We start from the raw sequence: 25,275 nt of genomic DNA, 5'->3' as shown, positions 1-25,275 counted from the left end.
GTCCCTCAACTTTGACAAGATTCCCAGTCCCTGCACTGGCCACACAGCCCCACAGCATGATAGAACCACCACCATATTTTACTGTAGGTAGCAGGTGTTTTTCTTGGAATGCTGTGCTCTTTTTCCTCCATGCATAATGTCCTTTGTTATGCCCAAATAGCTCAGTTTTAGTTTCATCAGTCCACAGCACCTTATTCCAGATTGAAGCTGGCTTGTCCAAATGTGCTTTAGCATACCTCCAAGCAGCTCTGTTTGTGCTGTGGGTGGAGAAAAGGCTTCCTCTGCATCACTCTCACATACAGCATCTCCTTGTGTAAAGTGCGCTGAATGGTTGAACGATGCACAGTGACTCCACCTGCTGCAAGATGATGTTGTAGGTCTTTGGAGCTGGTCTGTGGGTTGACTCTAACTGTTCTCACCATTCGTCGCTTCTGTCTATCCGAGATTTTTGTTGGTCAGCCACTTCGAGCCTTAACTCCATTTTCTCAATATGCTAACTGTGGAAACAGACAGCTTAAATCTCTGAGACAGCTTTCTGTATCCTTCCCCTAAACCAGAGGTTCCCAAGCCCCCCCCCAAAAAACCCCCACTTCCTCCAACCACAAACACACACCCATATTTTGTTTTCAAACTCAGTTGCAGGTAGTAATAAAATACACCACTAACTCTTTTATGCTGCGTCCAATATTTTTGAAAACGCAGCTGTTTCATCCACACGTAAACGGCGTTTTGAATCACCGAAAAGTGAGATTTTTTTAAAACTCCTTTTTTGCGTTTACGTGTGGACGAGGAATACAGAGTTCATCATGCAATGTCAAAGGTATGTGCCTTTTTTCACATCACGCTGTGCGCCACGTTATTGTTTACATGAGACGAATTGCAGAATGGCAGATAGAGACAAAATACTGTTAATCTGACTATCTTCAGGTTTTACACGCTTACATATAAACACGCAGTTACTGTCCCTCCATTTAGAAAGGCAGAGGCGTCGGGGTGTGATTACTCTTTTTTTTATGTGTAATAATATTCAATGTTGCTATCAAATCAAAAAATGCCTCTCTGTGCAAAATGGGTTTAAAAACATAAGCAGCTCTGAGATCCTGTTTGTCTGTGATTTGAACTGGGGAACAAATCGTGGCAGGATCAGCCTGATATTATTTGTATCCCACTGTAACTTTCCTGTATAAAGAGCTAACATCTCCAAAAGTTCAGGAGTAGTTAGTCATTACAACAAGTGTTTGTGAACTAACAATCAAGAATGTGGGATACTGTTTGTCCGTGATTTGGAGAGTCTAGCGCTGCTCCCGATGAAGGGAAAACCAATTCTGCAGGGGAGACCTACTTTGGCACTTGTGCAGGTGAAGCCAAAGGGAAGATGCTTCACCATATTTTCTAGTCTTTGGCTTGGAAGGAAGTTGGTTTGGAAACATATTTGGCGATGCTTCATCTCTGCTTTGCGTTTGTGTGGGAGCCCTGTCCATTACGCTAGCAGTGTCCCCCCCTAGGGGGCGGGCCCTACACTTTGGGAAGCTCTGCCCTAAACCATGATGGTTGTTTTGAGACCCCCATGTTGCTACACTTCAGAGAAAATTAAAAGAGGAGGGAAACTTACAATTGACCCCCTTAAATACTCTTTCTCATTACTGGATTCACCTGTGTATGTAGGTCAGGGGTCACTGAGCTTATCAAGCCGATTTGAGTTCCAATGATTAGTTCAAAGGTTTTGGAATCAATAAAACGACAACAGTGCCCAAATTTATGCACCTGCCTGATTTTGTTTAAACAATTATTGCACACTTTCTGTAAATCCAATAAACTTCATTTCACTTCTCAAATATCACTGTGTGTGTCTCCTGTATGATATATTTAACTGACATTTTTTATTGTAACAAACAACAATTTATACAGGGAAATAATGACTATTAACAAGGTTGCCCAAACTTTTGCATCCCACTGTATGACATAACATGTGAGAAGACTGTAACAACACACAACCACAATAATAACAATAACTTGGAAAAAAAAAACAAGCGTGCACATCTTCTGTGTACATCTGGGTTGTGGTTCTGCTGTTTCTTTCAGACAGAGAAAGATACCTCAAATAAGAGCTGTATGGTCTGTTTTTGGTCATTGCCTTCTGACCACATCTGCTCTACAAGATTGTGTATTCCAATATGACTCTGACAACTCCCTCTATCTCACCTGCTCAGGTAATTAAGAGGCCAGGAATCTCTTAGAACCATTCTCTCTAGGTCAAAGAAAGAGACTTTTTTATGACTCAAACTTTATTAGATTTTAATATACAACCCCCCCCCACCCCCCCCCCCCACCCCACCCCAAAAACCCCCCAAAAGATAGCAGAATAGCAGAATGGACATTCCCAGTAACAAAAACAGAACAAATTGAGAATCAATGCATATTTCCATCCCAAAAAAAAAGAGAAAAAAAAAATGATGCCAACATTTCACATGGACCAGATTACAGCTATCCTATTTAGTCCGACCTTAACTACTTTAGCCGGATACGTCACTGACCTGTATGTAAAAAGTAGTTAGCCCACTTATCATTATAGTCGTCCAGTCTATTTAGCAGTCTATATGATAATCTTTCGTAAGCTGCCACTTGTCCCAAAGAGGTATACCACTGAGAGAAGGTAGGAGTCGATGAGGCCTTCCACTCTTTCACCAGCAGCTTCCTCCCCAGCATAATAGCCGTTTGTACCCAATGAGCTAGAGAAGTGGATAAGTGACTCAAAGCTGAAGGATCTCCTAATACATAAAGACTGTTCATAAATGGGACCCCTTGACCTACAACCTTCTCTACTACAGTGTGAATATGAATCCAATAATCTTGGACTTTGGAGCACCCCCAAAGCAAATGTAAAAGTGTGCCACTTCCTTGCTGCCATTTCCAGCATGCATCATCAGTCGCTAGACCCACCCTATGCAACCGTGAGGGTGTCCAGTATACTCTATTTAAAATCTTAAATTGAACCAATCTTGAACGCAATTCGCGTGACATTTTTTTCAGATTCCCGAGGATGCCATTCCATTCCTCCACTGTAAAGTTGAGATTTAAGTCCATTTCCCACGTTCTTTTGAGGGACAGTGTGTTAGGATCAGAAGCTAATAAAAGCATTTTGTAATAAGCTGATGCCTCTTGTCCACGCCCAAAGGTTTTTTTTATTTCCTCCAGAAAGTCGCAGCTTAAAGGGAACTTTGCGAATGAACCACATGTATTGGCCATCAAATGTCTTAGTTGCAGATATTTCCAAAATTCCTGTCTAGGTAAATCAAATTCTTCTGCACGTTTTCCATATGATTTAAATATACTATTTTCGTAAAGATCCCCCAACACTGTTATACCTCTCTGAAACCAGAGCTTCCAAAAGAAGGGTAGTTTAGCAATAGAAAGTTTGGGGTTATACCAACTACCAGCAGACTGGTTAAGATATGGATCAAATTTGAATAATTTGGACATTCTTTTCCATACTTCTTTCAAATGAGAAAGTACCGGATGTGATTGGATACGGGGGCACAAATTAGTTGATAAGCTATATAATGGTGTAAATGGCGAGCAAGCAGTACTTTCAATGGAAAACCAAGGAGGCGCTTTCTCAGGGGGTAAGAACCAATGTGCCAAATGCAGAAGAGAAAAAGCATAATGATATAAAAGTAGATTAGGCATCCCTAACCCACCTTTGTCCACTGGTTTCTGCAGTTTTCTCAGATTCAATCTAGGCTTTTTATTATTCCATATAAATGACTTACAGAGCTGGTCAAACTGTTTGGTGTATTTCAAAGGAACATAAATTGGTAGAGCCTGCAACAAATAATTGAACTTAGGTGTACATACCATTTTGATTACGTTTACCTTTCCCCACATTGAGAGATACATCTGAGACCAACGATCAATATTAATTTTCATATCGCTGAGTAAAGGTTCAAAATTTATCTTTATCAGGTCTGACAAATGAGGCGGGAAGGTGATGCCTAAATACTTAATGCCCTTCTGAGGCCAGGAAAACATACCGGTTTGAAAAAGTGACCTAGGACAATAACTAGTTAACGGAAGGGCCTCTGATTTGGTCCAATTCACCTTATAACCAGAAATAGCTGAAAACGTATTTATTATTGCCTGCAAGGAGTTTAAAGACTTTTCTGGGTCTGATATAAAAAGCAAAATGTCATCGGCGTACAACATCAGTTTATGACAGTCTCTCCCTATACTGACACCTGGAAAATTGGGCTCCCTACGAATAGCCACTGCCAGCGGCTCAAGGGCCAGAGCAAAAAGAAGTGGAGAGAGGGGATCCCCCTGCCTGGTTCCTCTACCTAGTTCAAAAGAAGGCCCTATTATTCCATTTGTGAGTACTGATGCCTTGGGGTGTACATATATAAGCTGAATCCAATTAATAAAGCTTTTGGTAAAACCGAAACACTCTAAAGTAGCAAATAAATATCTCCACTCGACTCTGTCGAATGCCTTTTTGGCATCCAGCGAAATCGCAGCTATGGGAGAATGGCTGTCCTGAACCGCCCACATAATATCAATTAACCTCCTAATATTATCAGCTGAAGAGCGTGAGCTTATGAAACCAACTTGATCTACATGTACAAGAGAGGTTATTACCCGGTTTAATCGATTAGCCAGAATTTTAGATAATCTTACTATCATAGGAGGTCAGACTTATCGGTCTGTAGCTTTTACAGTCAGTGGGGTCCTTATCCTTCTTTAGGATAAGTGTAATGATGGCTTCAGATAGTGAAGGTGGGAGCCTACCCTCTTGAAAAGATTCCTTATAAGTGTTTAAAAGCAGTGGCGCTAGATCTTCTGGAAGGGATTTATAAAATTCAGCTGTATAGCCATCCAGGCCTGGTGCTTTATCAGAGGGCAGGTGTTTAATAACTCCCACTATCTCTTCAACGGTAATGGGAGCGTCCAAATATTTCAGTTGATCCACTGTCACCCTAGGAAGATTTAAAGATAACAAAAATTTCTTTATATCACTCTCTGAAATGCTTGATTCCGAGCTATAAAGATCTTTATAAAAGTTACTAAATATTGTATTAATTTCTTTAGGTTTAAAGAAAAGACGTCCATTATTATCTTTAACAGCTGAGATCATAGCCATAGTCTCTCTCTGTTTAATATATCTTGCTAAGAGCCTTCCGGCCTTATCCCCTTCCTCGAAGTGTTTTTGTCTAGCACGAAATAGAGAAAATTCAGCTTTTTGTGACAGTATTGCATTAAATTCATATTTTAACTTGGTCAATTCATTCAAATTCAATGAAGAACAATCATTTTTAAATTTTAAATCAGCAAGTTTAATTTGACGTTCTAGATTTTGAAGTTTAGTAATATTTTCCCTCTTTTTAAATGAGGCATACTGTATTATATAACCTCTCAGGAAAGCTGAGAAAGAGCAAAGAAAGAGACTTAATAATTTTGAAGTCACCCATTGGTATTAACACATCGCCTCCAGTTGTTTTTCATCACAACTGATGATTTTCGGGGCAATCGTGGCTCAAGAGTTGGCAGTTCGTCTTGTAATTGGAAGGTTGCCGGTTCGAGCCCCGGCTCCGACAGTCTCGGTCATTGTGTCCTTGGGCAAGACACTTCACCCGTTGCCTACTGGTGGTGGTCAGAGGGTCCGGTGGCACCAGTGTCCCACAGCCTCGCCTCTGTCAGTGCGCCCCAGGGCAGCTGTGGCTACAGTGTAGCTGCCATCACCAGTGTGTGAATGTGTGTGTGAATGGGTGGATGACTGGATGCAGTGTAAAGCGCTTTGGGGTCCGTAGGGATTTACCATTTTCAGGAGTTGAAAATAACACAGTTTACATTAAAAGATTTAGTGTTATCAGCTAATGAGTTTGGTTAATAAGTTGTATCCAGCAACTCCATTGTGCTCAGTGCCTCTTGGGAAAGTCCCCCAGCAGCTAAACTAAAAGGGGTGTTATACTTTGTGAGCATGGTCAGATTTTCTTGGATTTGAGTGATGTCATTGTTGTTATCAAACAGTGAGATTAAGGCTATGAGCATAAATTCACAGCTTGCAATTATTTTTGACCTAGACTCTAAACTACAATGTAAACCTCAAATAGAAAAAGAATTGTAACAGTGATGACTCCTTGTTCAGGGTCACCTGATCTAGGCAGGTTTATCAAAACTAGAAGTCTAAAGTGGCTCCGTGGTTCTTCACTGCAGTGCTGGAGGACAAGGTACTGTATTCACGCCAGACATCCGAAGCTTCATTTGGTACTTCACAGCTTGAGTACCTGATTCAGCGGTTTATAAGGAAGTGAATCATTGGCAGGATTTGTGTTGTGTTTTGGTAATTTTTGTGAGTGATAGTGAACCAGTGCGCAACATGAAAAGACACATAGAGCCGTATTATATATATATATACATACACACACACACACACACACATACAGTGCTCAGCATAAATGAGTACACCCCCTTTAAAAAGTACGAAATTAAACAGTAGCTCAATGAATGAAAGAACAATATCCAAAATTTTCACAAGGCTGAGTTTTACTGAACACTTGTTTAACTCCATAACATGAAATTAAGCTTAATAATGTAACTTAGATCATAAAATCTTCAGTTTTACTCAAATTGGTTGAAGCAAAAATGAATACACCAAGTCTTCTAGGCATGGAATGAACAAGTTGGTGACATATTGCAACGTCTATCTTTTTTCATTCTTCAAGAATAACCTCTTTTAGAGCCTGGATGCTGGATGGGGAGTGATGCTTAACTTGTCGCTTCAGAATTCCCCACAGGTGTTCGATTGGGTTCAGGAGACCTACTTCACCCTTCAATCACCTTCACCCTGTTTTTCTTCAGAAATGCAACAGTAGCTTTAGATGTGTGTTTTGGATCATTGTCATGTTGGAAAAGTGCGTGACGACCAAGTTTACGGAGTGATGGCAGCATCTTATAGAGCAGTACATTGTTGAGTTCATGATACCATCAATGAAATGCAGCTATAAACTATTAGTTCCAAAAAACAGTGATCTTTGTTTCATCACTCCGGTGTATAGAGTCCCAGTAGTCTTCATCTTTTTCAGCATGAGCCCTAGCAAATTCTAGGCATGCTTTTTGTCCATGGTCTTTAGGGGAGGCTTCCTTCGTGGACGATACTCATGCATGCTATTCCTATTGAGTGTGCACCGTATGGTGTCACGGGAAACAGTCCCTCCAGTTTGGCTTTCTACTGCTTTAGCTAACTGCAGTGAACTTGCATGGTGATTTTCTTCAACCCTTGTCATCAGAAGACGCTCCTGTTGAGATGTTAACTTAACTTGGACAGCCTGGACATCTCTGTACGATGGTTGCACTTCCATCTTTCTTAAAATTTTGGATCACTTTTGCTACAGTATTTTGACTGATATGTAAGGATTTGCTGATCTTCTTGTAGCCCTCACCTTTTTGTGTAAAGAAATGATTTCCTTTCTCAGATTTTCAGACATTTCTCTTCCATGTGGAGCCATTGCTGACAGCATGAAATGGGAAGGGCTTTTATTTGTTAAGTAATGCCCTTTTATAGTTACCTGTCAGCTGGACACCTCTTAGATGAATCATTAGACTCGCTTGTGGTTTAATGCCTGTTAATTCGAATTGTGTAGTCTTAAGTGTGGCTTTTCTCCTAAGACTATAATTGGGGTGTACTCATTTATGCTGAGGTGTGTGTGTGTGAACAAACATCAAGAAGTCACATGCAAAGGGAGACCACACTATGGCACATGTTTAAACAGGGAAGGTTTATTTATTAAAATGATTTATTAATTAAATAGATCTAATCAGGGGCGATTCTAGGAGTGGAGCTTTGGGGGTGCTGAGCACCCAGAGAGCTGCCCAGCCAGGCAATAAACTTTACTCGTCACGATGAGACTTCTTCCCTGGCTCTTTCAGTCCCTGCATCCTTATATGTCTCCAGTTGTCCCGAGTTCTCTCTGACTGTCTCCTTGGTGCATTTAAACCCCTGTTCCTCCCTGTGCTCGTCATCTGTTGTCTTCGTCTCTGTTATCAGTCATCAAAATTTTACCATCTCTGTGCAAGTCTGCAAATTTCTTTATTAAATCATAAAAATCATAACATTCTTAAATTCATCAAGTCTCTCTGTGCCTGGGTCCTCGTCAGAAAACATGACATCACTGTTTTGTACATTTTCACACAATTGAAGAAAACCAGAACACTTTTTTGAAAAGTCTGTAACAAAACTATCAAATCTGATAAAGGTTATTTAAATGCTGCAAAAGAAGAATGGATTGGAATTAAAAAAAAAAAATACATATACTAACCTTAATTACTGTGGGGGGGGGGGAGAGATAATGAATGACGCCAATAGTGAGTAAAAAGTAAACAGTATAATACAGATACATAAAAAAACACTCCCAAAACAGGATAAATTATTACAAAATATTAATAAAAAATTATAAAGATGGAGGCAACTTTGCCTGTGGTAGAATGTATAGAATGTATGAAAAATCTGTATTGCAGATAATTTTACTAATTTAATAATACTAATTTTGTGTTGTAAGATTTACGAGTTTCATGCTTTCATAGTGGTACTTGGGAGAGCTTGACATTTTCTCACACTGTAAAAAGTTTGAGAAACACTGATAAGTATGTGTGCTTTTGGAAAACATTTAAATCTGCTGAACCACATAAAAATATATCATTAATTTTAATCTCCCCAATCAATGATAATGTTATGTTGGAATGTTGTTAAAGAGGGTCAAAAATGTTTCAACCCAGTTTGTTTTGCAGATTCTGTACAGCAGCTTTAATATAGGGAGGACACAACTTCCAGATTGTGTAAGTAAAATCAGGTTTTTTCTCTTTGTCAGTTTAATACAGGGAGTGCAGAATTATTAGGCAAGTTGTATTTTTGAGGAATAATTTTATTATTGAACAACAACCATGTTCTCAATGAACCCAAAAAAACTCATTAATATCAAAGCTGAATGTTTTTGGAAGTAGTTTTTAGTTTGTTTTTAGTTTTAGCTATTTTAGGGGGATATCTGTGTGTGCAGGTGACTATTACTGTGCATAATTATTAGGCAACTTAACAAAAAACAAATATATACCCATTTCAATTATTTATTTTTACCAGTGAAACCAATATAACATCTCCACATTCACAAATATACATTTCTGACATTCAAAAACAAAACAAAAACAAATCAGCAACCAATATAGCCACCTTTCTTTGCAAGGACACTCAAAAGCCTGCCATCCATGGATTCTGTCAGTGTTTTGATCTGTTCACCATCAACATTGCGTGCAGCAGCAACCACAGCCTCCCAGACACTGTTCAGAGAGGTGTACTGTTTTCCCTCCTTGTAAATCTCACATTTGATGATGGACCACAGGTTCTCAATGGGGTTCAGATCAGATGAACAAGGTGGCCATGTCATTAGTTTTTCTTCTTTTATACCCTTTCTTGCCAGCCACGCTGTGGAGTACTTGGACGCGTGTGATGGAGCATTGTCCTGCATGAAAATCATGTTTTTCTTGAAGGATGCAGACTTCTTCCTGTACCACTGCTCAGGGCTGTGCAGAGAGGTTTAAAGGGGCGGGTGCTCAAAGTTAAAAAGGGGCACATTGAACCAGGCTGAATAACAACAACACACATTCATCAAGAATCTAATATGGGCAACAAGGCAAAGCAAACGTAGCCGATGCTTTACCTGATGGGTACAATGTTGCTGTTGAGAGGTTGCTGTGGATAGTGCTGGAGGGCAGGGCTGTGTTGATCTGAGACTGTAAACATTAAAAAGTCCATAGGAGAGATGGTAGCTGATTAAACAAGTGTCATGAGATAATAACAAAATGCAAAGATTGGTGACAGCGCTTGGAACCATAAGGCAACAAAAAACTGTGAGAAATAATTTAGGCTCTGCCTGTGATTCACTCTTTGCTTCTCTTCTTCCTTCCATCACATCATTTCATATATCACTCTCCACTTGCTATGTGAGAACAAGGCACAACTTGGTATTGCAATAAACTATAATCTAATTATCCACACCTAACAACTCTTGCACTTAATCTATAATAAAATGATGACAGAAAAATGTCATAGCACTGCCTTTAGTAGCCTCACACAGCTCCTACTGTTTCCTCCTCATGTCCTTACCAGCCATGTCTGGACAATGTTATATCATGAGTAATATTTTTTTTAAAAATCCATCTAAATAAAACACACACATGCACGCACAGACAGGGACATTTTAGACCTTCTTCAGAATACTGTATATACTATGGGCATCATGGTGCTGATTCAGAATCTTTTTTTTTTTATTATTTATTACTAGAGCTACAATAATAAAGCAATGAGGAGGGGGAAGTAATAAATATGAAATAATGTATTTATGATGATTCCATTTGTTTCACTATCCACTCTGTGCAGGGGCAAAGCTTATTACATTTTTAAACTGTAGAGATACAATAATTTTACTGCTGTAAAATCCAAATTTTTTCTTATTTAAAATATAAATCTAATATAATCTGCTTCTTAATGTATGTTCTTTAAAATACAGCGTGTGTTTTTAATATATTATAATTATAATAATGCATAATTATGTGGACATGCATATTAGATCGTTTTTAGTGAAATATAATCCCTCCAGAAAGGCAGGAAAAGCCCGGAAACTTACTTTAAAACTAAATATGTTCTAAATACTTTAAAACTAAATATGTTCCCTAAAACGGTGGACAGAACTACAGACCCATGACAGCCTTACACAGGTAGCCAGCAGCTATGACCAGCACTACTTGTGCAGTTAATAAAAGGACAGGTAATGTTTGTCGCGCTGTTGCACACACAGCACGCTCGTTTGTTTCAGTTCGTCAGTTGCCACAAGACAACTTACCAACGTGTACGTAATAAGCTAATACTCCTGTGTGCTATACACTACAGTGCACGCTGTACACCTACTTACTGGTTTTGTCGCATCAGTCCGTGTCTCTGAGTTAACTTGTGTTTCTCCTACAGCTCCGGACCGGAAAAAATGCGCGTGCTCTTTGTGAGCTCGTAACCAGCGCGTTCTGCCGTCAAGGGCGATCATTGGTTAAATGTGATCATGTGACTGATGCAAGCCAGATCCTTTTATTTAGCAAAACTGTGATTAATAGTTAAATATTATTGTTGAGGGGCACAGACAGGACTCCGCACGCACACACACATAAAAAAAAATAATATATTTTTTTTAAAAAGTTGCCTCAACAAAAGGGCACCTTGGACACCCATCAGGAAAGGGGCGGGTGCTCAAGCCCCTCTAGCCCCCCCGTCTGCACGTGCCTGCCACTGCTTGAAGAAGGTGTCTTCCAGAAACTGGCAGTAGGACTGGGAGTTGAGCTTGACTCCATCCTCAACCCGAAAAGGCCCCACAAGCTCATCTTTGATGATACCAGCCAAACCAGTACTCCACCTCCACCTTGCTGGCGTCTGAGTCGGACTGGAGCTCTCTGCCCTTTACCAATCCAGCCACGGGCCCATCCATCTGGCCCATCAAGACTCACTCTCATTTCATCAGTCCATAAAACCTTAGAAAAATCAGTCTTGAGATATTTCTTGGCCCAGTCTTGACGTTTCAGCTTGTGTGTCTTGTTCAGTGGTGGTCGTCTTTCAGCCTTTCTTACCCTGGCCATGTCTCTGAGTATTGCACACCTTGTGCTTTTGGGCACTCCAGTGATGTTGCAGCTCTGAAATATGGCCAAACTGGTGGCAAGTGGCATCTTGGCAGCTGCACGCTTGACTTTTCTCAGTTCATGGGCAGTTATTTTGCTCCTTGGTTTTTCCACACGCTTCTTGCGACCCTGTTGACTATTTTGAATGAAACGCTTGATTGTTCGATGATCACGCTTCAGAAGCTTTGCAATTTTGAGACCGTTGCATCCCTCTGCAAGATATCTCACTATTTTTGACTTTTCTGAGCCTGTCAAGTCCTTCTTTTGACCCATTTTGCCAAAGGAAAGGAAGTTGCCTAATAATTATGCACACCTGATATAGGGTGTTGATGTCATTAGACCACACCCCTTCTCATTACAGAGATGCACATCACCTAATATGCTTAATTGGTAGTAGGCTTTCGAGCCTATACAGCTTGGAGTAAGACAACATGCATGAAGAGGATGATGTGGACAAAATACTCATTTGCCTAATAATTCTGCACTCCCTGTAGTTTCTGTTTTGCCTGTCACTGTTCCCTGTCTGTTTTCTTACCTGGTTCTTCCTGACCTTGTACTTTCTCCTCACATTCTCCTCTTTGGACTGACAATCATACACAAATAGATTCAATTAGGTGAAAAATTACATTAATATGAAAAAAATTATATTAAGATCGCTAACAAAAAGTCCTCTCTCAGTGTATTTTCAACCAAAAGGCAAATAACCAAACCACATGAACATCTAATAAAAGATATAAATATTGAAACACTGATCCAACATTATTCTTGATTGACGGATCATTTGATTTTACACTTTTACCTGAATGTGGCTCCTTTTAAAAAAAAAAACAAAAAAAAAAAACTTCCTTATATCCATTATGAACCTGGCTGTCTCTCTGTACACAAACACACACACGCACAATGGGAGTTATATGGGCATTCAGTCAGTTAGCTAGTTAGTATCCATTTCAAACAGGACAGTGGTAACAACAATAGGCTACGGACAATTTTAAGTTTTAGATTTTAAATAGGCTGTATACATTTCAATGGGAGCAACAGGACGGTCAAATGTCGCTGATTTTACTACAGAGCAGGACGGATTGCAGGGTAGCAAACATCGACGGAAAACATGTTTTCAACACTGCAGGTTACCTGGTGTAATGTTTTTCAGCTAAAAAGAAACATGGCCTGCCTCCTACCAGCTATATAAAGAGTAACTGAAGGTAAAATGCAGCTAATATATCCTGTTTTAAGCCAGGCACTTACACCTCTGCTCCGCTGCGTCTCAGCCACCATCGCTCTGGCAGGGGGGTATCTATACTTTTGTTCTTAAAATGTTACATCTCAACCAAGTACTGTATGCTTCTTATATTTTTAGTAGTAAATGGAGGAAAAACGTTGTTCTTTAGCTCCACCTGCTGGATATCTTTAGGATTATTGTTTCCAAATTTTAACCCAGTGAAATCTAAATGGTCATGGTGAGGACCAAAACCCCAACCCTATTTTTTGCAAAGTGAAAAAGGCTTTTTTGGAAGAAATGTGAACAGTTTTTGATGCATGTGAGAATCTTTGTTTTATTTTCTTCGACTTCTTTCTCAGTTCTGGTTGAACCATGTCTGTGCAATGACTCTATTTCATTTAAACTTTAATATCACTAAGTAAAACGGTCCCAGGCATAAAGAGCAATGAAAACTAAACATTGAACACATCCACCTTTGTGCTTCCGAGCTGACTGCAGCTGTAATTGATCCAGCATATCCCGAGGCTTCTTGTCAGTATGACCATCTGGGATAATCTAGGAGATAAACTCTCAGACCAAGCATCAGAAAGAGACCGCAGGTAGGAGTGAGCTTTTAAAACAGAACACATTGAACTCAATCAGCAGATTACTCTTCAACAAGCTCCCAGAGAAGAAAAGGCAAAAAACTATGGAAGCTTGTTTCTGCCACAGAAATCTTCAGTGCTGCCTTTATTACCTCCTTCAGCAATGGATATACTGGAACCATTTATTAAATTTATGAAAGGACAGGAGAAAAAGCCATCCCATAATTTACAGCAACGGATCATCCAAGACTTCAATGAAAACAATCAGCAAAACTGACAAGGTGGTGCATGGGGTGTGATGTCATACCATAAGTTGCTAAAATGTTTATAAGTTCCAAAAACAATAATAAGAGCTGGACACAAAACTCAACTTTGAACCTCACACTGCTGGAAGAACATCTGATCAGCAGTTTATTTGCCAAGGAACCAATTTACAAAGCAGGGCTAATTATTGTAATGCCAGTCGCAGGGTGAGCGACAGGATTAGCATTGATATACAAAGACCCAGAGAGTTCATTAATAACCAGCTTTCTGCCAAGAGCGGCTCAAAAACCAGGGACAGAGTGATGCAGGCCTGATAACCAAAATAATGAGCTCAGGTTTTTACACCCATGTTTCTCTCTGAAAACAACAAAGCAGTGATCAATATATTTCTGATTTAAGGGTTTATTTCTGATAGAGGTCGCTGGTATTGTGTGAGGTCCTGAAGTATGAGGCACACCCAAATCATGTGTCCTGTGCTGCGTATCATTGGTAACCATCACCAGATCACCTTAATAATGCAGAAATCTTAAAAAAAATTAGAGGATTATTTGGCGAATTCTGTTACTTAACCATTTCTGCTTTAATAAAATTAGATTTTGTTAGTATCAAAATAATCCAGCATCATAATATAAAGGAAAATGTTAATAGATGAAATGAAATACTGAAAATGCTAATACATTTTTTTCTAAAGAAAAACAAATCATAATATTTTAAATTTGGCTGAGTGTTACTAAAACGAATGTCCAAGAAAATCCATGTCATGTGTCGCTGTGTGCAGGAAGGAGTAGTGGACCCAAAGTGCAGACTCACGGCAGGGAAAAGTGTACTTCAAACTCAGCTTTTATTGCTGGATGGCGTAACGTAATGTAACGGCACGCACGCACGCACGCACGCACGCACGCACGCACGCACGCACGCACGCACGCACGCACGCACGCACGCACGCACGCACGCACGCACGCACAGCATAAATGAGGGTAGATCACGACACAGACACAGAGAAACACAGGGCTTAAATACACAGAGGAGCAATCAGGGAATGGGTAACAGGAGGGAAACACAGCTGGGGCAAATCAGGCCTAACGAGACAAAGGAAGCAAAACCAGACGCATTTACATGAGACAGGAAACAGGAAACATAACACAGACTGAACTTACAGACACAGACACAGACTCACAGGCAGGCACTACAAAGGGAACAGAGACGTGGGACCAGGGCAGACACAGACACGGAAATATAGCCGACAGGGGAGACAGCAACTAAGGATTACACAGAGACATAAACCATAAGACAGAACTCTAACAAAGAAACCAAAGACTAGAAATTATAAATAATAATAAACTCAAAAACCCTGGGTCAACGACCCAGGCATCCTAACAGTCCACATTTCCTTATTTCTTTAGAGCTTGTGAAGCAATATGAACATACAAGGACAAGACTCAGCTATTTAAGTGTTTGATCTTTGCAGGCATTGACCTTAATGATCACATAACTGGGATTATAGTAAATAATTGAAAAGGTTGAGGTAATGTTTCTAAACATACCCCACTGCCACCTACGGGTACTTTTTCAAAGACCTGTGAAAGTCTTCATTTTGAAAAGTAGGTACAGCAACTCCTGCCGTGACTTGCCGTGAGATCATGTGATCACACAGTATCTGTCTCTTCCTGTCAGTATAAAAGCTCTGAACACTCACGCCCCTCTGATCTCTCTGCCTCCTCAGCATCAGAGAGCTTCCTGAAACCAAGACAACAGGTAAGAAGCTAAGATTCAAACTCAGACTAAATAATTTCACAAAAACTGAACCAAATTATTCAATAAATGAATCTAACAGTGTGGAAAGCAGGAGAAAAGTTATCATCAAAAACTAAAATACCTTTGAATTACAGAAAACTTAAAGCAGGAAAGCAAAATATAAATGTGATTTATATTTCTATTTATAGATCTACAGATGTATTCATGAGTGAGCACAGTTCATTTTTGTACAATAAACTGTAGAAACCTAGATGAAGGCAGAAAGAACAAACTCTCAGTCTCTCAGTATGACAGAATCTCTCTGTAATTCTGACACTGAGTGATTCTGCACTCAGATGATGTGAGAGCGTCACAGAGGGGAACAAACACAGGTTCTGTATTTAAGTGTCCTCGTCAATATCAAATAAACACTCGATTTCTTTCCCTAGAGACCAACGCCTGTTTAAGCATCACTGTGTGAAGACTCCTTCAGCCACATAATCACCATGGCAACAGAGTGAGTGCCCACAACACTTCATTAGCTGATCCCTGGTAGTTACTCGCCTGCTGTTGTTCATCTTTAATTGTGGTCAAACAGCTTGTAGATGAATTACTGCCACCTTTAGGTATCAGTAGAACATGACATCCTCTGAGGTTGTAAAACAATGACAATACAGACAAAAAAAATAGATTAAAAAAACAATCAGCACCTGACCACATGCACATCTCAGCTGCCACCACAGCTTTGAGTTTCCTGGACCAGTAACTCTGTTAAAAGACAGATATTAAGCAAAATTCAAATGTGTGGCACACCTGAAGGTGGAGGGTTTGTCCACCTTCAGCAGATCATCATCTGCTGTTTGGAAATGTATTCAGCCAACAAAAACATGCAAACTCTCGTATAATTTATGCATGAAGACCAAGAAAAACAGTGCAGAGGTTGCTAATGTGAATCATTCAACATCGGCTCAGCTGCTCATTAGAGACAGACTGTTTTTGAGCTGTGTTTATGCAGCTCAAAAACATGAACAGAATCCGCCTGTACTTGGGAAAAGATTTGTGTCCACAAAATATAGTGAGTGTTCAGGAAAAATGTTAACATCCTGGACGAAGGATTATCATATGACACACTTATTTTACACAGTCGAAAAGCCTACACTGTAAGCAACATCAGCAGGCAAACTTTTCCAGATGACCTGAAGAGCTGAGCTGGATCATAGTTTACAAGTCAAGAAACACTCTGAAGCTGATGTTGGAGACCATGCAGGGAGGTGCTCAGTGTTTGTGATTGTCACGCAAGTAAAGGTTCAGTTTACAAAAGAATAATGAAAGAATCCATCTGCAGCCTTCCTGGTGGGTAGTAGACACTCTGTACCAAGGAAAACAGTGTTATCTTTACAGACTGCATACACATTAAGATTGTGTTATTCTGAAGCTGTCCTCTCAGTGGGAGGTTTTTGTACTTTGGAAAGCGATTATGTTCACCCCCTCATACTGATAAGGGTATTCTAATACAGTAGTTTGCCCACAGCAGACCTTTCTGACCTTCACATGGCTGCAGACATTGTTCTAGACAAATGTCAGACTTTGCGGTCAGCACCAGAATTCAGTCATCATGTTACAAAGCAACGGTGTTGTTTTAATGCACACAGAAGCTTTAGTATGCACAAGTTAACCCAGCTAAGAGTGAGAAACCAAATCCTTCCTGTCACGGCTCAGAGTGGGTGAAACTCAGAGCTGACTTTGCCAGGTGATTTTTGGGTTTGTTTTTTTGTTTTTTAACTGACATATGAAGAGGCATGTTTGAGATGCATTTCAGTTTTTAAAAATATTTCATTGCAAAGGGTACCATGACTCAAAAACAAGTTTGCAAATAATAGTGCACGTGAAAAACCAGGTAAAGTGTTTCCAGCCTTTGTGAGTGCTCACCACATCGTAAACCTCATCTCTGCATCTCTGCATATTTGCTGCTGTAAAATTTTTCCAAATCATTTAAAGTGCTATTAACATTCATCCTACCAGCTGAGCTCTGTGCAGACCCCAGTGCTGTATTTTTAATCTCAGAGGTTTTGTTTTTTTATTGTTTCACTTTTTTTAACGTTAAAATCAGTTTGTTTGCAATGATTTGCCTTCTTGTGTCTGATAAGCTTTAGTTGAGTTTTTTGTTGCAAATTCTGTGCTTCTGTTGACTTTGTTTATTTATTATCTTCACCTTATAATGGAGCAGTTTGCAGGTGAAGCACATGCAATGAGAATCAGCACCTTTAAGTCTGAGGCCACAGGTCTCAGCCAGAATTGGGCAAAGTGCTCAAGTGGAGGAGTTTGAGTAATTTTACTGAAGTTAAGGGTCTTGTTCTTGAATGAGGAAATAGCAGAGCAGGAGGTTGACAGGTGCAATGAAGGGAGGCTCCGAAGTTGTCAATTTGCAGGTTGAGCGATATTTGGATCAACTATGGGCACAAGCACTGGGAAGTGGCTAAAACATTTCGATCAAGGATACTAGTGCCTGGGTTCTCCCTTAGAGATGGCGTGAGGTTCTCAGTCATTCAGGAGGGACTCAGAGTATGACCTGAGTCCGTTCTAAGGAGCCAGTTGAGGTGATATGGGTATCTGATATGGGTTCCTCCTGGGTGAAGTGTTACGGGCAAGTTCCACCAGAAGTAGAGGATAAACTCTGGGGGACGCCCAGGACATGCTGGAGAGATGACATTTCTCGGCTGGCCTGGGAACACCTGTGTTCTCCAGATAAGCCGAAGGAGGCCGATGGGGACAAGGTTGTCTGGGCTTCTCTGGTTAGGCTGCTGTTCCCATGACGCAGCTTCAGACAAGAGGTAGAAAATGTATTGATGGAAACTGTGTTTTATCATCTATTATATCACTTCTTTACCCCAAACATGCAGTGAGATCTACGCAGAACGATTAGTTTTAATAAGCATATAAGTTTGTATAAATTAAATAAATTTAATGAAAATGAAAAATTATGTACAAACACAAATGATGCAGACATATAATTTCATACTGAATAAATTGTTTGATTATTCTGCAGGATGAAGAAAAACTCATCGAACAGTGTGTGGATCAGTTCAGGACCTCCTGCTGTCTACAAGCTGAAACCGCAGAAAAAGAACTTTGGAACATTCATAACAGTCACTGTAGGTATAAAAAATCCAAACAAGACAAATAAAACCATCTTACTTGTGGGTGAAACAGGAGCAGGAAAATCTACTCTGATCAACGCTCTGTTTAACTACAGCATGGGAGTGAAGTGGGAGGATAAAGTCTGGTTTGAGATCATAGAGAAGAGCAGTCAGACACAAAGTCAGACTTCAGATGTGATCGTGTACGAGATCTTTGGTTTTGAAGATAAAACTCTGCCCTACTCTCTGACCATCATTAATACTCCTGGATATGGAAAAAATAAAGGGATTAAACATGATGAAATTGTCAGGCAAACATTGTTGGACTTGTTCCGATCAGAGGATGGGGTTCATGAAGTTCATGCAGTGGGTCTGGTGGTGAAGGCGGGGGAGAATCGTCTTGCTGACCGACTCACGTACATCTTCAACTCAGTGCTGTCTTTATTCGGAAAAGATGTGGAGAGAAACACTGTTGTTCTCATCACACACTCGGGGATTGGAACACCTACAACTACACTTAAAGCTTTTGATGATGCAAATATTAAATGTGTCAGAAATAAGGAAAATGTCCCTGTTCACTTCCTGTTTAATAACCAACAGAACCTCCTGAGAAAAAATGAAAATGAGTTTTTTCTATTGCACGCATGGAAAGTAACAAATACAGAATTACGTCGATTAAGAGAGTTCCTGGAGAAAACTTCACCTCAACAACTGGAGACATTTATGTTGAATGAACGAATCAGACTAACAGCCTGCATCCAAAACCTGCACGAACGAATTGAACTGACTGAACTGAAACAGTCAGAAATCCAACAGTTTCAACAAGCTCTGATGAATAAAAACCAGGAGAATAAGAAGTTCACTGTTGAAATTGATGAGGTCTACAAAGAGAAACGACTTATACGTGGTGGGTTTTATGAAGGAGCTGTCTGCTGTATGGTCTGTGAGGAGAACTGTCACTATCCTGGATGCACAATTGCTTGCAACCCTGAAACCTGTGAGGTTATGGAAGAGGGCCACTGCACTTCATGTACTCGTAGGTGTCCTACATCAAATCATGTGAAAGACAAGTGGAGGTATGTGACCAGTAGAAAGAGAGTTCAGGGAACCAAAGAGGAAATAAAAATGAAGTTTAAGAACAAAGGGAAACTTTTAAAACGTCTAAATGAGGTCATGAAAGTTCTAACCAGAGAGAAGTCAGAGTGGCTGGATGAGTCCTACCAACTTGTTGTCACACTGCAGCAGAACGTTAATTCAGTGTCAGCTTATGTACACGTGGAGTTCCTGATTGAGAAAATGAAGGAGAGAGGAGACACAGAGAAGGTCCAGAATCTGGAGGAGATGAGAAGCAGAGTGGATGAAAGAACCAGAGCAGCATTAAGGTATGTACATTCAACTAAAAGCACTTCAATAAGGAGAAATGATCTGAGAGATTTATTTAAGTATAGAGTTGAAGTAATAAACTGCTAATTGACAGACTGGAGTCCAACAACTGAAGGGACGTAGGGCAGGATCCCAGAGTCTAGATGGTGTTGGTAGAACTGAAGTAGCTGGACACTTAGCAGAAACTCTCTGTTGTGAGCCCTGAACACTGAGATTTAAAGCACAAACACCTACAGTTGATTGGCTGTGAGACGGTGGGCAAGAAAATAAGTAGACTAGAGTGAAAACGACTCTGGTCAAAATGAGCTGAATTTGACACTATAGGAAAGAAGAGTGAAAGACCAGACCTGCAGCCTAAAGAGCAGGAATGTATGCAGCTGAGTAACTACAAATTAGGGCTGGGTATCGTCTCTGATTTCTAACATCGTTTCAATTCACAAGGTCCTGATACGATTCGATCCCTGATTTCGATCCGACTCGATTTGAATTGGGGACATTTTGCCTCAGACAGTCAGAAATATTATAATTCTGATCACTTATCAGTACATATTCATAATTTTCATATCTATAAAAAGAAACCTGATACTTGTGAGAATTCATCAGAGGTGTAAACATCACAGCAGATGCCTTTGTGTCAAAGTAACAATAAAACACAGAAAAACATGAAGGAGATTTTCCTGACCTGGCTTTTTATAGCAGATAACCTTAAAAATATTCTGCAGTAGAACAAAAATGAAAGAAAACCATGAATCAACATATCAACAGTAACTGATGCTGCTGAAGTGAAGCAGAGTAATGTTACAAATGTTTTTTTAGACACAGCTAAGAGTTTTGCAATTAAAAAGTCTAAATTTCTTTGGTATTGAACAGCAGAAATGAGACTTTCATTTTTCATTTTTGAAAAAAAAGCTGATGCGTAATAAGCGAGGGAATAATGCAGAAAACAGAGATTTGAGATGGGAAACTGTTTTAGTACACTGACAGAGAGAGAGAGAAAGAGCTGTGCAGGAAGTGTGATTTTATCATAGAAGCAAAACAGCAAAGATAAGAAGAAATTAATGACGATATTTATCAAATATGCAGCGTAGTTTCGATCTTCTTTTGCTGCTGGTTCAGTCAATTTTGGTTGGAGAGTGATGAGACCTGCAGCATCAGAATCTGTGAGATGTCAGCTTTCAGCCCCGACGGCATGTCTGCGTACATTCTGTCAGGTGAGAAAGCCGACATCTCACAGATTCTGATGGGTCGGGTCCACGCATTGTGTTTACGTCTTTGTGTGGAATTTGTTTACCTGCTCTCTCCAAAAGTTGATTCTGTTCATTTGGACGTAGAGTTTTGTGGGAGAAACGTTTCGTCAGTCATCCAAGTGACTTCTTCAGTCTCAGCTGACTGCAGGTTTCCCCAATCTTATAAACAGTACATTTGCATAATGACTATGCAAATGTACTGTAGCCGAGCGTCTCAAGAGCCTACGTAAGGTTGAAGCTGCTCCATCTCTGGACCTGTGCCACTGTTTATTTTTTAAGCTAACTTCAGTCACACAGACTTGGAGAATGATTTCCCTAAATGAAATCTGTCGCAAAGAGTCTGCTTACCCAGAATCCTGCTTGTGATTGGTTTGGTTACTAGCAGATTACTGTGGTCATCCACAGGTTGTCTGGGAGATCCTGACTTTTCTATAATCACTCACCAACTGAGCAGCAAGACAACTTGCAAAAGTGTCATTCAAACCAGAAATAGAAAAGGTTCACCTTCAAAGTAAAAGCTAGGTCTTTCATTTCAAAAGCAACAACTTTTACTGTGAAGGCAACATTCTCCATTTCTGTTTTTTTGTAGCACTCAGCTATTATTAGTTGGGAAGTGTTTGGAGACCAGTTAGCACTTCTTGTGCTAACTGTGGATGACTGTGGCAGTCTGCTCATGGCCAAAGCAATCACAAGAAGATTTTTTTGGACTCCTGACATGTAAATAATCACTTTAAGCAAGTAATGAGTCTATTTTTTTTCTTCTATGCAGGATCAGTAACAGATTATCAGAGGATGAAAATGTTGATCTGATCTCTTCAGGATTTCCTGCTGTCTACCAGCTGAGACCAAAGAAAGAGACATTTGGAACTTTGACAAGAATGACTGTTGGTGAAAAAAATGTGATAAAAACAAATAAAACCATCTTACTTGTGGGTGAATCAGGAACAGGAAAATCTACTTTGATCAATGCTCTGGTCAATTACACCATGGGAGTGAAGTGGGAGGATGAAGTCTGGTTTCAGATCGTTGAAAACGTAAATACAAGTCAGACAGAAAGTCAGACTTCAGATGTGATCGTGTACGAGATCTTTGGTTTTGAAGATAAAACTCTGCCCTACTCTCTGACCATCATCGATACTCCTGGATACGGAGACACCAGAGGGATTGGATGTGATGAGATTGTCATTCAAAGATTATTTGACTTGTTTCGATCAGAGGATGGAGTTCATGAAGTTCATGCAGTGGGTCTGGTGATGAAGGCGAGTGAGAATCGACTGAGTGACCGACTGTCATACATCTTTGATTCAGTGATGTCTCTGTTTGGAAAAGACATGGAGAAAAGCATTGTAGCTCTCATCACACACTCAGATGGAAGACGTCCTAAAAATGCTTTTCAAGCTCTTGAAGCAGCAAAAATAAACTGTGCCAAAAATGAGAAGAACCAGCCTGTTTACTTCCTGTTTAATAGCTGCCAGCATGAAGACCGAACAGAGGAAGGAGAATACATGAAAATTGCTGGTCAAATATCAGAGAAAGGAATGAGAGATTTCACAGATTTTCTGGAAAAAACTTCACCTCAAAAACTTGGCAAAACTGTGGATGTTCTGAATGAACGGATCAGACTGACAGCCTGCATCCAAAACCTGCAAGAGAGAATCAAACTCACTGAACTAAAGCAGACAGAAATCAGACAGATTCAAGAAGCTCTGAAGAAACATAAAGAAGGGATGAAAAAACATCAGAATTTCACTGTTGAACTTGATGAAGTCTACAAAGATAAAAAACATATAAATGGTGGAATGTATTTAGTTTTTTATAGAGGAGCTGTCTGCTGTAAAGTCTGTGAGGAGAACTGTCACTATCCTGGATGCACAATGGCCTGGTATGCTAAACACTGTGAGGTCATGAAAGATGGCTGCTGCACTGTTTGCACTGGGAAGTGTCTTGCATTAGATCACGTGAAAGAAAACTGGATCTATGTGACAAAGACAAGAAAAATTCAGAGGGCTATAGAAGATGTGAAACAGAAGTATGAAAAGCACAAGGCAGAAAGTCAAAACACACTGAGCTTGTTGCAAAATCTTGAACGTGAAATGAACCAACTGACAGCAGAGAAGTCACAGTTCCTGGATCAGTCCTACCAACATCTTGTCAGACTGGAGCAGATCGCTCTGAAAGCTGATTCAGCGTCCACTATTGTCCACCTGGACTTCCTGATTGAGAAGATGGATGAGGAAGGAAACACGGAGAAGGTCCAGAAACTAGAGGAGATGAGAAGCAGAGTGGATGAAGGAACCAAAGTAGCTCTGCAGTACAGTTATAGTATGATCAAAAAAAAGTGAAAAAACAAAGATTCACTAAAGTAAAAAAAAATCTTTTAATTTTTGATTTTGAGCTGTGGAGATACTTTAAACATCAAATCATTCGCTTTTTTGATTAATTTTTGTTTGATAAATATGGAAATTTGCACAACAAACCACACTGGTTTTTTTTTTAGGTCAAGCAAGATTTGTCAACTTAATAAATAAACAAATATAAATTTCTCTCCTTTCATCCCAGACTGCACCGTTATTAAGTTCCTCAGTCCTTTGCATCCATCCTTTACATTACTCCCATCTTGTGTCAGCAACCAGCTATCGATGCTGAAAGCACTTGTTTCATGCTCATAGGAAACTGTAGTCTCTGTTTTATGGGTTTGTCGATATCCAGGACCTGGGTAAGCTGAGAGGTCCGCAGCTGTTTTCTGGTTGTTTGCACGTGCACTTTGTGGATAGAATGCTGATCTGTGCTTGTAAATCCTTGGTCTGTGTTCACTTCTCTGACATCAATTACTGTCTGCACCATGTGTGGAATAAACGAGATTCAGTGATTTTTCATCCCAACAGATGAATTTCCTCTAGTTAACCACATTTACTAACATGTGTGATGTAGAGTTTGAAAAAGTGTTTGATAACTTCTTTAATATTATTATATAATTAATTATATAATTAATAATATTATTATATATTATATAATATTTCATATTAGCCAGGAAGGTTAATGATGATGATGGAGAGGGGAGCATGTCTTGTCTAATAATACAGGCAAGTTAAGCAGGTGCAGGCTCAGCAGCACTTGTCTAATATGACACCATGTGAGTGATGTATGGATGTTGTTGTTTGAAAAAAACTCCACCTTTAATTTTTATTCATATTTTAATCTTCCAATAGCTAATGACAGTTAACCGTATCACATAATGCTCAAGCCTTTTAATTCAGCAGATTGTTTTTTCTTATGTTATTAATGCATTTTAATATTCTTAAAAATAAGCATAGTCTAGCTTTATGTAAAAGTCACTGCATGCAATATTTTAAAATTGTGTTCAACTAATAATACACGATTAATTGATGTACAGTAACAGTAGAAAGATCATTGCATGATGAGAGAGATGGGGACTAGAAATCCAACTTCAGTGTTTGTGAAGAGTCCAGTCCTGAAATCTGATCTTCTTTCATCTGATTGATACCTTGGATTCTTCATGTGTGTTCATGCTCTGAATGACTGCTTGAAATATTTCTGATGACTCAGGCTGAGTGGAAACATTTGGATCCTTTCATGTTAGATTTGATTTGTTCAAATTCTCTCTATTCTGTTGTTCCACATAAAATCATCTCCTGCTTGATGCACTTTTCTGTCAATCCTCAATAAAATCTCTGCTCCATTCAGTAAGTCTGCTCATAGTGTCTTCACTGGATCATCAGTTGTTTCTCTTTGTAGGTTCTTAAAAGTCAGGTCCACAAATACTTACACAATAGCACAGTAGCACACCTTTTGTAATTTGGCCTCTTTATAGCGACAAATTGTTCAAGTTAAACAACACTTTTTAATTCAAGAGGATGAACAATGATTTTGCATTAACTGTTTATGATGTTTACTTCTGTTAATCTTGTACAGATTTTGTTTTGTGCTATGGTTAATAAATTTAAATAAACAGTTTCTTGTTGTATTCATATATTTCTTTTAGATAA

General features: G+C 39.6%; 2 protein-coding genes across 2 annotated transcripts in view; both read left to right on the top strand.

Annotated features, from left to right (window-relative positions):
• LOC120730432 (deleted in malignant brain tumors 1 protein-like) overlaps positions 1 to 25,275 on the top strand; it is a 390,545-nt gene that overhangs the window by 27,255 nt on the left and 338,015 nt on the right. The gene's annotated exons all lie outside the window — the stretch shown is intronic.
• Positions 1,864 to 24,972, top strand: LOC120730436. The gene is made up of 6 exons (XM_040026846.1): positions 1,864 to 2,210; positions 8,779 to 8,826; positions 15,491 to 15,522; positions 15,951 to 16,018; positions 18,548 to 20,020; positions 22,038 to 24,972. The coding sequence occupies exons 4-6, from the start codon at positions 16,008 to 16,010 to the stop codon at positions 23,608 to 23,610; spliced, it is 3,057 nt and encodes a 1,018-aa protein (XP_039882780.1). The 5' UTR covers positions 1,864 to 2,210; positions 8,779 to 8,826; positions 15,491 to 15,522; positions 15,951 to 16,007; the 3' UTR covers positions 23,611 to 24,972.

This window comes from Simochromis diagramma, unplaced genomic scaffold (assembly GCF_900408965.1).
Source record: "Simochromis diagramma unplaced genomic scaffold, fSimDia1.1 OVJJ01000293.1, whole genome shotgun sequence".
Taxonomy (NCBI): Eukaryota; Metazoa; Chordata; class Actinopteri; order Cichliformes; family Cichlidae; genus Simochromis; species Simochromis diagramma.
Note: the sequence above shows the minus strand (reverse complement) of the source record. Positions and strands in the feature narration are given on the sequence as shown.

Bases quoted from the DNA above. Each gene is read 5' to 3' on its own strand.
- LOC120730436 (XM_040026846.1), top strand. The intron at 20,021-22,037 runs GTATGTACATTC...TCTTCTATGCAG, and splicing joins AGAACCAGAGCAGCATTAAG to GATCAGTAACAGATTATCAG.